The following is an 18,937-nucleotide window of genomic DNA, read 5'->3' on the forward strand; positions in this document are numbered from 1 at the left end:
TATTAAATCTGAATTAATTAATTAACCAAGGACTTAGACACATTACCAGTTATGTTCAGCATGTCCATTCTAATAACGTAACTATTTTAAAGTGAATTATACAAATGACTTAAATTCAACTATTTGATTGACTTGTGATATGATTGCAGGCTAAGATTTATTGTTATACATAATAAATATATCACTGTATAAACATCTATGTTGCAATGTAGATGTTTATATTTAAACATACATAAATTTATTGCATGCATATCTGTATAAAATTGCACATCATCTATTAGTGAAAATAATTTTTAAAAATGTGGTAGAATCTTGTTTTAACAGATTGTGGATCAACTGTTTTCTCTGAATAACAGATTTTTTTTTCTAGCCCCAACTGTTGTAAACTGTTTTTTTAATGCTTAGTTAATATTTGAGTGTTTCTTGGAATCTATAGTTTGATGATGCACTTGTTACATCTGGGATATGTACAATTGAAGAATTGTACGAAGAGAGTCAGCAGGCCGATACAATTGAAGAAGACTCACTTAGTGAACATTCTGATGGTGATCCAAATACAGTGCCAAAATTTAGTAAGGCCACAGAGTATTTCCAAGTTGTGAAGACCTTCCTGATGTATTTCATCATAAACAAACAGATTCCATATGACATTGCTAATATCAAATATAATGGACTTTTGGAACAGATGCTTTTTGGTGGCCCAAGTGATCTGTTAAAATGAGATTCTACTGTATGATCAGATTTTAATATAGAATACTTTTTCAAAAGGACACACTTGCATACTCCAAATCAGATATTATTATTAAAAATTACAAAATCTACATTCAGTTATCTCTGTTGTAATGTCTTCAAAAAGCAGACTTTAATAACAAATTTTAGAATGTTTTAGTGAATGTGCAATGCTACAAATTTTTAAAGCATACATTAATTGGCAAAATTATGAGATAGAATGTTGGATAATATTTATCAATAAACCCTTATATATTATTTAATAACATTTCTTACTGCAATGCTCTACAAAGTGTAGGAATAGAAACATGTCATCACGATTTAGCAGCTAAGAGAGTCTAGCCTGTAATCATCATATTGCAACACTGAGTAATAACTAAGTTTAAAAATAAATAGGAATACAAAATACAGTAATACCTCTGTTTTTGTAGATTTTTTTTCTGCAAAAAATTTGTCTCGGTTTTTGTCGGCCTGACCAGGTGACCTCGCTGCTAATTTTGCAAAAACAAAGGCAACCCATGTGTTTTCCTGCTCGGTGTGTTGTTGTTTCTTGTTGTGTGAGCATTACCCTGTGCGTCTAGCTAAACAATTCTATTGTTTTCCTTTCCTTTTAGCTTCATCATGGACCAAAGAAAGTTTCCAGAGCCAGCAGCCCTACATACTGTTATCAACTTCATAATATTAAGACACTCAGTTTTTGCCCAATTTGAAAGGTTTGGTTACTTTTTGAACAGACCTTGTATTATTAAAGATGAGAACTAGAGTAATATTATACGGTTTTAATAGTTTTTTTACTTTTTCAAACACTATAGGGATATAAGTATGCCATGCTAAATGTTCATTCATTCTTTACATGTCTTTTATATTCATTTTATATTAATTTCTTATTGATTTTAGTATTAAACACTATATTTATTCTTTCCAAAATACATACCAAAAACACATTTTGTAGTGTCTAGAATGAATTTATTGGATTTATATTGAATCATACAGAATTAATTGTCTCGATTTCGAATTTCGCCTATTGTTTTCAGACGGATTATCGACGAAAACCAAGGTATCGTCGTATACTTATCTTTCACTCACATAAAAACATATGTACCTGGCAATTTAAATGAGTCAAAATATATTCATTTTTGTAAAATTCACTCGGTAATTTTCATATTAATTAAAATTGACAACAAAGTCTGTAGAAATAGTAATTTATTTACTTCCATGTTCTGGCATATTCTTGAACATGGAATAAATGAATGGAAGTTAACTGATTTGATAGACTTTGTCTTCAATTTTTTTAATTGGCCAAAATAGTTCTTACTGTTTAGAAACATTTTATACTACATTTATTTAAGGATGAATTTCAAATCCTATTCTAAAAGTAACTTTATGTAAGGCATCTCATTTATTATTATTATTTATTTAAATTTTCCAATAAACAAGAATAGTACAATAAACTAACAAATTAAGAGGATATATTAGAACATTTCATCTTCAGATGCAAATTTTAATATTTGCACTGTGAAACTAGTAACTTCTTAAAGTTTATTGTATTGTTTATTATAATCAAGCAGTTGTAGTACTCATTACATCAGTCTCAATTTTCTGAAGTTCTACTTATGCAATGTAAATTGAGGAAAAACACTTTTTCAACAAAGACAAGAGTACAATTAGTTTTACGAACTTTGATCAGGTGATATGTAGTACTCGAGGCTCTATATATTTCTAAAAAATATTAAAGACAATGTAAATCTATGATTATAATTAAAATGTCTTTAATAATTAAATTATTTACAATTGTAATAATTTTAATTTATACAGTTGTAAATAAAACTGTTTTATTGTATGTTCAATAAACAGGTCTAACTTAAAACCAGAGTATATTATATATGTAAATGCATCCAAATCCAGTTTATTTAATAATTAAGAAACATCCCATGTATCCTGGCTTCTGATTACCAAAGACACCCCCTGTTCACATTATCTTGTATAATCAAGGACACTTGAATTTTCCAATATTTTTAAAGACAAACAACAAAATTATACTGTAATAACTCTCATTGTTTTATTTAAAATGCTTCAAATTTTTTAGATTTTACAACTGATTTCTGCTCTGATATAAAGAAAAATGAATTATTTTCCTTTCCATTTTACATATAGATATGCTATGAACTTCTAATAAATTAACTAAGAATGTTGTATGCAGATACTGATTCTGTGCACACAAACTACAACTTGGGTTTTAATAAGATAATTCCTGTTATTAAATTTTACAAGTCTAATCTTTTCTAAATTATAAATTCATAAAAATAAACTTGAATATCTATCAATTTTTTAAATATTTAAGCAAAATAAAATTTAAAAATTGATAAACCATTGTATATAATTGAAATGTAATTAAAGAAAATGTTTACAAATACAATCTAATCATATTAAATATTGGTGTGTTTACAATTTGTGTTGTTTATATTTTATTATGTTATGAGAAAGTTTATTAACTTAATTGTCTCAAAATTTGAAGTGTTTGTCAGAAAACTATCCAAGAATTTAAATAATATAAATACAAGTATCCTTTGACTTATAGCAAGGGCCATGTTCTGTTTCACAACTTTGGCCAAGCGCACAAAATATATAACATGAGATCTTACTCAATGTGTAGCAGAAAGACTTATAAATAGCCACAAGTTGACATAGTTAATAAAGTATTTAATTAGAGGATAATGTCGCGAGCACATAAATCACAAATAAATTGTGAAAAAATGAAACAAGCACATTAGAACACCATCACTCAGTGACTAATTCATAACATAATGAAATATTGTTCTTGTATCATAAAATACCAGTCAGAGAGAGAATCAATAATGAAGAATGTCAAACTTTTTCTATGAAGTATTAGTGAAAAATCTTAAATGCACAGATATCCCTTGTTTTACAGTCACTTAAGTGTTTATTCAGCTGTTATGTTAACATTTTATCACTTTTTTCTTGAATATTGAAAAACCAAGGGAAATTAATTAAAGTGAATAAAACTTAAGTAATTTGTAGTAAACAAAAAAAACAAAAAAAAAAAAAAATACAAAGGGCAAAACGAGAATGCAAAACACTGATTTTTAATTAGATATATTACAATTAATTACACTGACAAATTCATTTAAAAGATGAAAATATTGCTTTCACAAATTGCATTTCTAAATTCTTTTTATTTAATGTAACACATTACATATTGACAATACAGTATTGCTTTTAAGTATCAAAATCTACAGACCATATATATATATATATATATTGTTTACATTTTATCAGAAATTTGACACTTTTAAAGTTTTCCATACAATATAAAAAAATGTAAACATTTTTTCATGTAATATGAAAAATATTACAATAAAAACCTTTTCATAATTAATTTATAACTTAGCATTTTTAAAGTCCTTTTAAGTGTAAAAATGTTACATTAAAAATATTCACTTTATTAATACTTAAATTGTAATTTCTAAGTTTTATTTAAACTATTTTTTTTTTTTATTAAAATCTATCTATCAATATACCATTTATTGTATTCCTTAACAAAATTAAATCATTTACTTCTAGCCTTGTTAATAAATTCACTTTTTTTAATATTTTTCCCAAGGCAGTTTTTTTATTTCCCATTCCAACTAAGATGTTGATTGAACAGGATCAAAACTAAGATTTTAATTCTATTAGATGTCAAAAATGTTGTTATTTAATTAAAAGTGAGAAATTTGATTTTAAGTAGATATTTCCTTATTTTAAATACCCAAATGGCATGATCCTTAATAAAGTTATACACATCATTTTTTATGTTTTTAAGTCATAGAATACATTACATAAAATTCTTATAATTACACATAACTATGTCTATTGTTATTTTAACTTTCTAAAATGTAATGCAAATAAAACTCATGGATATTTTTAGACCAATAAAATCAAAACAGTAATGAAAAAATGACAGATACAAAAAACTTGCAACTCATTTCCAAAATGAAATTTTTAAGACAATTTTTGTTATCAAAACTGAGTAATTTTAACTTTGTCACAATGCTTTTCTGTCTGCTAGAAATGAAATGTTCTTTTAACTCAATACATTTTTTTGTTTATTAATAAAAAAAATCCGTCATTTAATTTCAAGTGAATATAACATATTTTGGATATGGTTACATAATACACAGAAATGAAAAATGTAAACTTAAAAATCAAAAACAGTGTAAGATATCAAGGTGAAAAAATATAGAAATGTAAGAGAAGGATAACAGAGATTAATTATATAAATTGAAGGACTGGCACTGAAGAAATACCTTTTAAAATATTTTGAGAAGTTAATAAAATTTTTATTTTTCTCATAGTTGGAATTTATATTTCTAAAACCTATCAAGATAATCAGTATTGATTCTATCAGATTTATGGATATTCTACTGATCTTTAATATATAGCTAGATACAGAAGACTACATTGTAGCACAATTAAAATCTACAACAATAATGGATGAAATTCAGAGTAATTTCTTTAAATGTGCAAATAAAATATTGTATGCAGAATATACATGAATGCATACAATATGTATGCAGAAATATAATATGAATTGAAATTTATTATCAAGGCTAAGAGTAAATGAATTGAAATCTATCAACAATCTGTTTAATATTTTTATTGATAATTCTATTCTCTTAATTACTATTAATATGATCATTTATAAATTATTTAAGGCAATAATTAATTTGTGTCATTTTATTTATTTTACAAATTTATGATATTGAAAAATATATTCATGTTTTATTTAAGTGAATTATTTTACTTTATAGGCTTTGCAGGTTTTTCATTAAAATAAATGTTATTGTATCAACTAAAAATGATATTTTTGTTTAATTTCTTTACAATATGCTATATATTTTGTATTGTGTGTTTCTAAACTAAATTAAAATATAATAATGTAATTGTTGAAGCAATGAATTTTTAATATTCAGCTATATGAAGCATCAGTACTAATTTTCTCAAGATTGGTTGTATTCCTAATATCTTCATTCTTCCCAACAAATGAAAATTCATCAAGATGACTAAACTAACAGACGAAATGGCAAAATTTATCAAAAATCTAAGTCTAAAAAAGTAAAAATATTCATCATCATAAATTCTAATACAAATCAAATTTATGTAAACAGTTCTTAAAAAAATCTTTATAAATAACATTATATATTGCAGTAATTTATAAACAGTACAGCTTTAGTAATATTAAGATGCAATTTTTGAAGTATGCAATAAGATGAACAATAAATATACATGTATTGTTTTTCCTAAAGATATTTAATAACTTTACAAGCAATTTAAAAAAAAAAAGAATATTGCACATACAAAAGTGTTGCAAAATTTTACATGAAAAAATTATTTTTTCAGCTGTTCTTTATAATAAAAATTAGAATATTAAGCTAAAAATTGTAATATCAATATCAAATCATTAGATAACAAATATTGAATGAAATTCTTTCTAAAATTTCATTAACAATATGAAAAAAAATTATATAGTATATATTTAAAACTATAAAAGAAATAATTAAGTTTACTTTAATGTAAAAAAATACTTAGCTATACAATAACAATAACATATCTTGGTTTTCACATAGAAATTAATTATTCTGTTAGATACAAATTTTAAAATTGTTGTAATTTTCAGAATAATGAAATTAGAAAATTTTCTTTAAAAAAATATTGTTCACTTTGACAAATTCCAATTTATTCAATTGAAAAAACTTATTTTGAAACAGTTTAATCAATTTCTTTACATATAAGTCTTTAAATATGTAAAGTAAAATTTTAAAATTAAACTTAGTTTAGTTTAATTGAATCAAAATTTTTTATACATCAATTTAAAATTGCTGGATGTAACAAATATTTAACTTTTATTGTGAATCTTTGGTTATCCAAAAGTGACTTCTAAACTTGTAAGATAAAAAAAATATGCCATTTCAAAAAAATATATAATGAAGTTGATTTATTAAACAAACATTTTTTAATTCATACAAAAAATAGTCTTAAAATTAAAATAAAAAGCAACTATGTTTATCTTACATAACTAACTAATATAATATTTAATGACTTAAAAAGTATAGAAATAAAATGTTTAAGCTTATTTTGCAAACTTCTATATTAAATATCAAAAATAAAATTGAAAAGCTTTACATGAATTTATAAGTTAAAAAAATGAGAAACATCACAGTTGTGAATATCTGTACTTTAAATCACAGAAAACAGTTATTTCTGGATTTAAGACAAATTTGTATCAAATGATTATCTATTTTTACTTATTGGAAGTAATAAAAATTATTATTATTAATTTTTTTGTCTAAATAATTCATTATAAATTTGTATAGTACAAAATAATAATGATATTAATCCAGAACTTCATATTTTGTGTTATTTGTAAATTTTGTACAGTAATACTAACTAAAGTTTTTATGTACAAACTTTATATAAACCTAAGAACAATTTATATCATAAATTGTTTTACAAGTTTTAAACTATAGCTTTCTTTAACTTATGTATGAATTAAAACAAGAATACTAAACAGGAATGTATAGATATTCTCACGTATAATAATGATAATTCAATTATTATTTATTTCAATTTACAATTATTAAGTTTTAGACTATACTAATTTAATATTTACAAAAATTCTTCTTTGATTTAAACTCATTTTAAATCTGTAAAATATTGAAGGATTTCAAGATTTAGGATTTATTTGTGAATATTGCAGGAATTATTTTTTTTTAAAATAATAACAGCTTTTCAATATGAATTAATAGCTGTTAATATGTGTTAATACGCAATGTTTTGTTCAAATAATCAAACTAACATTTACTAACATGATTACAATTTTTGGTAATTATTAAAATTTATTTTCATAAAATTACTATTATAATATATGAATAAAAGAATTCCATTACATTTAAAAAGTTGCCTCAATAAGAATTTTTCTAGATGCCTTCAATTTCAAATTCATTATAAAAGTGGTTAAACTTTGGGAAATTCTCATTTCTATTATTACTTGAACAGTTTTGCTTTTTTTTAAATAATACTTTGTATCAAGACAAAGCGAAAGATATTTATAAATTTTAAATTATTCTAGAACAGTACTTAATATTGATTCCCCTTGATTCAAAATACTTAACTTTATATTAAACCTGCCTTAATTTTTCAAACTTTTAAGCAAAATTATCACTTATTGCTTTTAATTTGTATAAGAAATATGCAATTTGCACCTTTTTCTTTAATATCTATTTATAACATCTTTCACTTTTAAACATATAAAAAAATTTCTTACATAAGGCTTTTCTTTAGTTCAGAATCTCTGTATATTATAATAATTGATACAGATTCTACAAAATTCAAGAGTTTTGCTTGCTTTTTCAAGCTAATCATATTGTGATAAGTGAACAAAGTTACAGACTGATATATTAATATTTATTTATAATGAAGTTTTTCACTATATTTTTCAAAAATTATCCAAGAGTTACAATGGTATGAATAATTAAAATACAACTTAGAAATTGCCTTTTTTATATCAATAAAACTAATATCCTAAATTATGTTCTATCTACAAAATGTTTGTAATGAGAAATAACACATTATCACATCTAATTTAGATACCTAGATAAGAAAACAATGATACACCATGGTCCCTATTTACATTCTGTTTTGGTATTATTTTCATTTGATCCACTGGAAATTTTATATAAACATTTGTACAATGTCACAAAAGTCCATACTTTCAGGCAAATTAATTTCTTTCTTTCTTCTTTTTTAATCAGCTGTTTCAACTCTCGGTCTTTATAACCATATTTATACAATATAAACTTTCTTATAAAAACAAACTCATTTTTCATTATCAATTTTGGCACACTTCCAATAGTTACATTGACAATGAGTACAGAGTTTTGTGACAACTGTATAAGTGCCAATCCTGAGAATAAATATATATTATAAGCTTTTTATAATATTATTTCCATATCATCTGGAATGAAATTAGCAAAAATACAAAATAATTATATCAAAAACAAATTATGTATAATGCCATTGAAAACAACAACAGTGATAGTAAAAAATGTTGCAAACATTTAACATCCGATTTATTGAATCAATTAAATTTTCTATCTTTTATTGTATTTACAAGATTAAAAAGTACTTGTAATATACTAATATATATATATATACATACATACATACATATATGTATGTATGTTTATTGTGTTTCTTTGTGTGTGTTTGTATATGTTTGTATCACATCATTCACATGCCCACATATATTTATAAAATAAATGCATTTTAAATTATTTAAAACAATAAAACTAAAGCAGTTTTATCTTTCATTTAGTTAAATTGTAAAAATAAATACTTGTACATCACAATACTCTAGTATAGGAAATATTATTACTTATTCTTTATATGAATACAGCTATAAATTTTTAATAAATTTAATCCTGTCTAAATAATTAGAAAGCTATTCTTGTCTTTTACTTCTATACGCAGTCTTCCATTGACATGAGAAGAGGATTTACATATTCGAATCCTTCAAATTCTGACTGATCAATTTTATCAATTACTTTCCTGAAATAATACACAATAATTTTAGTAATTAAAATTTCTTAATTTTACAAAAAAATAAATTTTATAAAATAATACTTAAAGTTATATATTAAAATTAATAATGATAACTTACTATGCAAACTAACTACATATTAGAATTTAATTACTGTATATTAAATTTAAATGTCAAACAACAAACATACTATTTATGATATACGTTTTTTGACATTTACCAATCTTTATCAAATTTTATAAGTTAAAATTTATCATCCAAAAAATATAGTACAATTATTACAAAGATTTCCTATACTTCAATACATATTGTTTCACTAAAATTATAAGTTTTAAATAATAATGCTAAAATATATCATTTAATATATCAATAGGTAAAAATAAAACTACTTTGAATCAAATAACACAACTTTATATAAATATTTGATAATGTCATTTGTTGAAAAGTTTTCCAAATATACTATCTCCTTGATTTAACAGATCTCTATTACATCTTGAATTTAAGTATTCAACACAATATTCTACTTAAGGAATGTAATATTGTGTATTCTGTAATTATTCTGTAATGTTGACTGAATAGCATTGATGCTAAAAAAACAATTTTTTAAGGAGTCCACAGATAGGTTTTATTTACAAATTAAACAAGAAATACAATTCTAGGATTATGTAATAGAAAATAAAAATAAAGTACAATAAAATCAGATAAAATATACAGTATAACACTTGTGTGGACTTAACTTCTTGAACAAAAAAAACTATACCTGAACTGGGACCAAACAATCCTAGTGTTACTTGACACAAGACACCTTCATGTCAGAATGGCAGAAGAGTTAGTGATCTTCTCCATAATCCCTTATCATAAGCAAGAGGAAAGAACAATTCCCTCAATCCATAGATATGATTCATAAGCTCAATGGCTACCAAGAGATCCCAAATAATGGACTGGTCAGTTCTTCATAAAAGAAACTTCTAACACTTTGAACTCATAACAACTTACCCAATTTCAGACCTTTTACAGCTCTGAGAAATACTAAAAATAGTCATTAAGTTCACATACAGGTGTTTTACTGTACATTTATTCTTTTTTCTTTTATTTATTTTTACTTAATTTTAATGTATTTTGTTTTTATAATTTTTAAACTTGGAAGAGAATGTCTTGATGATACTCATGCAGGGGTGCTCAGTTCACACTTGTCAAGGAAAAAGTGCTTTCCAATTCATATCTAAAGACAAAAGAAACTGCTGGAAATTGAACATGTTGAAAACAATGTTCTTCAAATTCTTCATGAACAAGACCAATATACATTGGGTGGCTTAAATTCCTTTTTGAAATTCAAATGCAACAATGGGTCAACTGCTCTTGATAGTTTTTAAAACTATGTGAAGAGAACAAAGAGTTCTGCAGTCCATCACCAGGGATGAGACTATGGTTCTATACTAAGATCCACTGCCCAAAGGAGAATTGATGGAATGGTACCATGCAGGAGAATCTCCTTTGAAGAAGACAAAAGTGTCACGGTTGACAAAGGATATGGCAATGATTTTTTGGGTTCATGACTGAATTTTATTGATCAACTTCAAGGAGAAAAATTCTACAGTAAATGCCAATTATTATACCAATCTGATGATAAGACTCTGGGATGCCATAAAAGAGAAGAGGAGGGTAAATTTCCAAAAGGTGTGTGGCTTCTACATGACAATGCACCCATCCACGCTTCATTTTATGTAAAGACTACCATTAAAGAATGAAGTTTCTCTGAACTTCCTCATCTGTCATATAGTTCCAATCTGGTCCTGAATGACTGCTATTTGTTCTCAAAATTGAAGTAGGATCTTTGTGACAAAAGTTTAACCCTTTCCCGGCCAGGGTACCGATCTATCGTTACCCTAGTTGTTAAGCAAAACCGCCAGGATAACGATTCATCGTTACCCTGTTAACAATCGATTTTTATAAAATTTATCGACAACAGATGTCAACACTTGATGGCATCGTCTTGTTTATCGTCTGTTTTACATATTTTTGTCCAGGTGGTGTTTTGTCGACTTAAAAAATTTTAATTATTGGTTTTTTTCTTAATTTTTCATTTTCTGATAATTTTTTATTTTATTTTTAGCATATTCATGCAATAATATTACTATAATAAGTTCATTAATGCTATAATAAGTTTATTCAGCTATAATATGTTAATGCATCATAAATATTCAAGCTATGACCTTCAGTTTTGATATTTTATATATTTTTTTAATTTTTAATTTTTTTTTTAAATTTAAAGTATCAGCAAATATTACGTCTACTGCTACTGGTAATAACATGTTTATCACAAATATATATAATCTTGTTTTATATGAAATGAATAAAGTACATTAGTTCATTATATTATTTGAAAGCAGAATAAAGTTACGATTTCGGACAAATGTTTGATATAATTTGCGATAATTCCACAACGAATACACATACATGTATAAATGTTATATCAAATGGTACAAAACAATATTCTATGTCGTTCTGGCTCAGTGAAAATAAGAATGAAGTAACCAGACAATGTTAATTTTGACAAAAGTAACAAATTTTCGAGTTTGAATGTCAGTTATCATATGATATTTTTTTTTTCTCATAAATTTTTCAAACAAACTTTATTGAAAAATGTCGTATTTTAAACTAACTATATTGATAAATATATGTGATTTTTTTCGTATGAATAAAATAATAATTTAATTTTTGGTGAATTTTTAAAATAATATTGCCTGATTCATTTATTTTGCCATTGGCCATTTTACAAAATAAGGGGGCATGGCAAATGGCAAGCTAAGGGTTAATAGTAATGAAGAGGTCAAGTCAGAAGTTTTTGAACATTTTGAGGGCAAATACAAAAAATACTTTTCTGATCATATAAATTTGTTAATTCCACATTATTGAAAAATGTATTGTAATAAATAAAAGCCATATTAAAAAATAATATGTCTTTTATTTATTTGATTTCTTCCTTGCTCAAGCTGAGAACTTTTGTACCTTACTATATAATATACTAAAAAAATCTAATTCATAAATAAATAACTGCCTGTGGACTCCTTAAAATTTGTTTTTTGGTGTCAGTGTTTTTCTGTTATTCAGTTAATATATTCATTTTTCTGAACCAAAATCATTGTGTTTAAATAAGTTTTTTGGGGTCTACTAAATTTTAGTAAATATTTCTTATCCATTACAAAATGGAACATTTTTCTTCATTTTCTTATAATTTACTGTCAAAAATGTCTAAATACAGCAATCTATAATGATAAATTAATAACACATGAAATATAACAAGACAGCATCAACAATTGATAAGTTGACATTTCACACTTCTATCTTAAAGAAAGACTACAATGTAAGCCAAAGAAGTTGTGAAATACAAATATTTTTAAAACTATTAACAATTTTTTGTTCTTAATGTATTCAATTTCAATTAAAAAATAATCACAACACAGTATCATCGTATTTTACACAGGAATTGTGTAAAATGAAATTCCCTATAGTTCCAGACAATTGTCTAGACCAAGTATATGGAATGTAATCTAATTTCATAAATCAAAAGTACCAATATTTTTAGTCTGTTGTAAAAGTTTATTATGTTTTATAAAATAAAATATGCTGCAAAACAGTTATATTTATTTATGGCATTATAATTATGTTTCAAATTATACATATATTTTTTGATAAATATGTAAATTAAACAGCAGCATTTAGCTTCTTACAAAATAAAAATGTTATATCCCATTCATCAATGAAATGAGTTTAGTTCTGTTTTTGGTGTACTCATTTTGTAGAAAACTGAAATTGTTATGAGCACTGTAAAATTACTACTAAAATTATAACAAAATCTAGATTATCCATTCAAAGAGAACATTGCCATTCCTTGCTCTGTAACAATGCATGCACTTTTCATTGTGCTACAGTCAGAAATAAAAGATGATCACCTTATCCACAGAACACAGAGCTACCAATTCATATTAATAGTTTAAAAAATTTCTCTGTGGAAAATATGGAATTAATATTCCCATGTATTTTAAATGTTTTTTACACTTTAACAGACTGTATTATCCATGCCTGGTCTACTTATGCAACCATTTACAATTAACTCTTTAAACACGATATCGGCCTTATCTGTTAAAAACAAAATTGGCCGATTGAAAAGTTGTTAGACTAGTTTTTCTATACATGTTCCCCTAGTATCCTGAGGGGTAAAAACAATTTAGTCATTAACAACAGAGATGGAATGAGTTTTCAGAGCTTAGAAAGTTAAAAAAGAAAAAAATGTTAAATGTGATTATGTTTTACTTGTGTTTTTTACTATATACACTAAATTTCACAATAATAATATTTAGAATTACCCCTGTGCATCAAAGAGTTAAACAACACCCTACTTTCTTTGTCACTCTAAAGTACCTCTATCAGTCAATTTAGTTGTCAATAACTACTAAATTAATAAAACTCATAAATTATATTTGTATTTAATGTATAAAGCTGTTACTTATAAGCTGTTTGTTAGAACTGTAAATGTTAATTAATTTTTAAAATAATTCATATGAATATAAAGCCATAATATACTAATTAGAAATATAAACTCAAGGAGCCATGAATTGTTGAAATCAGATTTAGAAAGCCAGGCATCAAAAAGTTATCAACAAAAAAACAGTTTCTTTATTCATCAAACTGTGTCAATAAACATGATTTATGATATAATGGACCAAATGATCTGCCAGATTTTTTATCAGGTTAAATTAAACCTAAATTAATAATTAGATGTAAAGAAATTTGGCTAGAGATAGGAACTGAAGCTACCATCTCACAATAAATTTAATAATTATGAATGAATTAATTTTTAATTTAGAATATTGTGAAAGAAAAGATCACCCTGGAGAGGGGCACAAATCCCAAATTCTGCTTACCAAGCAGATGCACTGTCAGTTTTACTATGCAGACCTCTGTCAGATCGTCACTTCCAAAATTATTAATTAATTAAGATATAACCATATTGGTCACTCACACTGGTGATTAGAGACAACAAGTACAATTATAGCCAAAATGCTTTGTATCTGATTATTAATTTAGCTTTAAAAATTCCAATGGATTGTTTTGTACTACAATAATATTGTATTGGAGTGTATATGTTATTAAGTATAATGTACTTAACCTTAAATAGGTTAAACATTTAGCACTGGTACAATTTTAACATCTATAAATTATATATATTATTGACAGTTTAACCTTTTACAAAGTTTATAAGCAAAAAATTTAATATGTTAAAAAAAAGTAAAAAATCCTGACATACGTCATAATGAGCATTAAAATGATGCATCATGTAACTTCATTATAATGAATAATCTGTATTAATACACTCAAACCTGTTTTTGTGTAATCTATTTTTGTGCGATTTTTTGTGTGCGGTATATGAATTTCAATCAAATTGGTATACTGCACAAAATACATTGCACGTATAAAAAATTGCACAAAAAAAGACCGCACAAAAACAGGTTTGAGTGTATGTACATTAAATAAAACCATATTTGGTAATTATTTTATATAATGTCTTTACAAAGATGCTGAATTAAAAAACATTTCTTATTAGATTATCTAATATTTGGAAATATTCATTTAGTAACACTCTTTAAATTTCATTTAACTTAATAAGACTAGCACAAACTGAAAAAATACAAATCATAACATATTTAATAATATTATTTCAAAAATAATAATAATAATTTGTTTAAAAATGTTACAGCTTTCAGATATTTTAATCACTAAAATAATTTCATATTATTGCATATTATGTAATAAAATACTTACAGGTCATCTGGTGTCAGCTGAACTGGTTCACTTGTAAACTGTGGATCAAAATGTTCTAAATCACGATCAGTTTCTAATTTTGGTTTATATGGAGGTGTAACTTGTTTAGCTTCCAACTGAAGAAAGAAAAGAAACTTTCAGTTATAATTATTAATACTTTATCAAATATTAATTCTTTAAATAAATTCAATTTTTATGTTAGAAGTAGCACAGTTATGATTTATTTTTGTGATATGAAATCATAAAGAAAATTCCTTTATCATAACCCCTAAAAATTTTAAATTTCATTGCAACTAAGCTAAAAATATTAATGAAGTAAACAGAAACAAAAATTTACAAACAATATATAAGTTTTGTTTGTAAGTTTTTGAAATATTACTAAAATAAACAATTCTAGAAAACTAGGTTTCCATTGAAATTTTGTTTTATTTCACTTCATAACAAGTATATGAGCAGCTCATTTGCCAAATTGGTTTTAACTCTACAAAACAAAAGTAGAAAAATTCTTAAAATAATACACTTCTTTTTTTAAAACTCTTGAAATTTAAATTTAAGTAAACATTGTAGAATATATTATTACAGGTGCAGCTTCTGTTTAATGATGTATAAAATAATAACAATTATTCCAAAGATATACTATTTTACATTTTTTGCATAACTAATGGAGCTAATCGATTTGGCCCATGAATGGTTCTTATATAAAAATATAACAATTATATAATAGTAAATATTTATAAGAATTAAAGTGTCATAAATATAATCCACATTAACCGTTAAGTTCTACCTATTCAAGAACTAAGCATATTCCAATTTTTTTATTTGCCATTATTTCAACTGCTTAAAAAAAAAGAATATAATCAGAAAAAACTAAATTATAAAAAAGTTAACATTAATAATTGGTTCTACAATATTTACTGATATTTTAAAAATAAAAATTATTAGAAAACAAAAGTAAAATTTAATAAAAGACTGGATTTATTTATTTATAAATCCAGGTATAGTAGGTAGATAGATAGTCTCTCGTAATTCCAGAATGATTTTCAACCTGGCTTTCATGATACTACAAAACATTGCAATATTATCTATGAATATCTCTGATATTTATCAATTTGTGTAAATTTTAAATAAAGTATTGGTATTGAGTGTGTTATACATCAGTGGCATGCCATCATCGAAAGCAGTGGAAGCGCTGCTTCCACTTTCCAATGACTTTCCCTCGTATTTTCTAAAACATAAATTTTCATATTTTAACGTAGTTTGAATTAATTAAAATGAATATTTTATTATAATTGCATTATGTATCTTATTATAAATTTCTATACTACATGTGAAAAAAACGATAAGATTGTTATTGTATATTCAAATATTAGTGGCGGAAGAGCTTACGAGACATCTTCCATGGCAAGAATAACTGAATGGTGTAAAGCAGCCAGAGGGTATTGGCGCATGTGCTTTACAGAGCACCAATCTCAGCTGGTTTAGCTGGTGGAAGCTACACACGTGTAACGCTTCCAACGATTCTATCTCTTAACCACTGGTAGGGAGCTGTCTGACTACGTGAATTGTTTAAGATTTAAAAAGTAAAGAGTATTCAATGTAATTTTATGTACGTTTCTTTGCAAAGTTATATTTAATTATATTATAATTACATTGACAGATTTTCAGACATAAAATCTTTAGAATTTTTATCACTTTTAGATGTTAATAATTTTAATATTATGAAAAACAACTTTTCCAAGCGTGTTTTAAATCTTTAAATTAAGTAAATTTTATGGGAAATTTTTTGATTTATCTAAATTACGTAGTGAGTTGCAATATTTATATTTGTGTCTGGACTACATTGACGAGTAACTCTTAGACATAAAAGGTATTATTAATGTCGATCCGAACAAAGACATACTAAAAGAATTATATGATTTAATATCATTAATTTTTATGGTACCATCTACCAGTGTGTCTGTTGAGTGCAGTTTTTTGACCACGAAGCAAATTCATACATTGGCCAGGAACACTCAGTCGGAGGAAAAATTGTCGTTGCTAGTGTTGCTTTCGATAGAAAAGCTTTTAAATACGTTGATAGAGTCGACGACCAGCGACTTTTATGATAAAGTAATTAACAACTTTGCAGAAAAAAATCGCCGAATAGAGTTAGTTTATAAAAAAATAAAAAAAAACAAGTTTTTCTATCATTCATTGTTTGTATCATATCAATTTGTATTATGTATGTATTATTTGTATTTTAGAACTAAATTATATAAATTATTTATTTTTATCATTTTCAGTATTTGTTTAAAACTTTTATGGAAATGTCATGTACTGGGCAGGTCTGACCCGTCACGAAAAATGCGAAAAAATGGTTAATTTAGAGAAAAATTTATTAGTTAAAAAAAACATAGGTAAAAGTCGTTTGTAGTCGAACACCCATTGTTTATATCAAACTGCCAAGCAGAAACCATAACTTGCGGAAGGAAGTCGTCCTATGATCGGTGGAAGATCAAATTCGTCTTCGATTTTCACTTTTCTCACTCTTCAGGTAAGAGTCTCGTTAAGTTTAGTAATGAAGGACCAACCACTTGGGAAGCGTGATTGAGAGAGAATGACCAATCAAAATGGACGAAAGAAAGAGCGGAGATTGATATAATCTCCGACAATTGAGAACACCTGGCACTTCGGTTAACGTTCCAAATAACCAAAATGCTGTGTGGTCAACACGCAAAAAAAAAAAAAAAAAATAAAATAAAAAAAAATAAAAAAAATAAAATTCTCGTCTATTGTGCCAACCTGTAACCCTTGCCACTTCGGACTTAGACCCTGTCCCCAACGCCAACAGAGGAAGTCTCCCCACGCCCTACAGACTGTCAATGACACTATCCCGGGGCCACCTTCGATTGACCATCGAAGAACCACACCAACGCGCAGGATGTCCGAACGGCTGATTGTCTTAAAGAAAACTATTTTGTACATAGTATATGTTTATTTTATGTTTCTTTTTTGTCGGTTTTTGTCAGATATGTCTCTTCTGCCACCACGCACATACGAATGGACCCTAGGCCATCACTGACGCACAATTAACCGATTGCCCCTGGAAGTCGGCTTCTTACAGAAACACAGCTTCCCTATCATCAAATGTCATGGCACACCACTGTTACACATACATCAAAGTAAACCATCTGGCTTCAAAAACATTAAAAACTACTTCTCTAGAATAATGTGAGATTTCCCGCGCTATCTAGAATTTTTATGCACTGACGTTAATTAATTTCCCTCTTTTCTCGGAGTTTTCTCCGGAGAGGTCAAGAGGATAACTCATTTGTTTTCCCTTTTAACATGACGCAGTAAAGAAGTGACCTTCACATTTTACACCAGATGTCCTGAGTGTCTGGGGAAATTCCTCCCCTCCCACCAAGGTTTTTGCTATCCGTATCCACCTTCAGAGGATGTCATTTTAACCAATTATCACGTAAGATAACCAAGTCCCTAGATAGACAGTAGATAAAGAGTCACTTTGTTGAGAGGTTCGAACTAAACTTTCCCACCTGTGACTAAACTGATGATTCATAAAAGAATAATAATCATCATATAACTCCCAACATAGATCTTAACCTCCCGACTCTTCCATCTGGTCGTGGAGAACTAGAAACTTTGATTCGGGACAGTTGATGTCAACAATTCTTAGTCGTACGTGCACACATCACCTGATGTGTTAATCACTGTCCATACAGTCAGATATAAAAAGGGGTCCGATCATGGCCTCCGAGCGGACACCAAGAAGTGGCCATAGGTAGC

The 18,937-nt window shown here is 26.1% G+C and overlaps 1 protein-coding gene across 2 annotated transcripts in view; it reads right to left on the reverse strand.

Moving 5' to 3' along the window:
• Nucleotides 1–6,707: 6,707 nt before the first annotated feature.
• The window catches only part of aPKC (protein kinase C iota type), a 77,847-nt gene continuing 65,617 nt past the window's right edge, over nt 6,708–18,937 (reverse strand). For both annotated transcript variants that reach the window (XM_067267990.1, XM_067267989.1), the window contains exons 18-19: nt 15,152–15,267; nt 6,708–9,336 (exon numbers count right to left, since the gene is read on the reverse strand). In XM_067267990.1, coding sequence (XP_067124091.1) covers nt 9,249–9,336; nt 15,152–15,267 — 204 coding nt within the window. In that variant the 3' untranslated portion in view covers nt 6,708–9,248. The remainder of the gene's footprint in view (nt 9,337–15,151; nt 15,268–18,937) is intronic.

This window comes from Centruroides vittatus, unplaced genomic scaffold (assembly GCF_030686945.1).
Source record: "Centruroides vittatus isolate TY-2023 unplaced genomic scaffold, ASM3068694v2 contig_3127, whole genome shotgun sequence".
NCBI lineage: Eukaryota > Metazoa > Arthropoda > Arachnida > Scorpiones > Buthidae > Centruroides > Centruroides vittatus.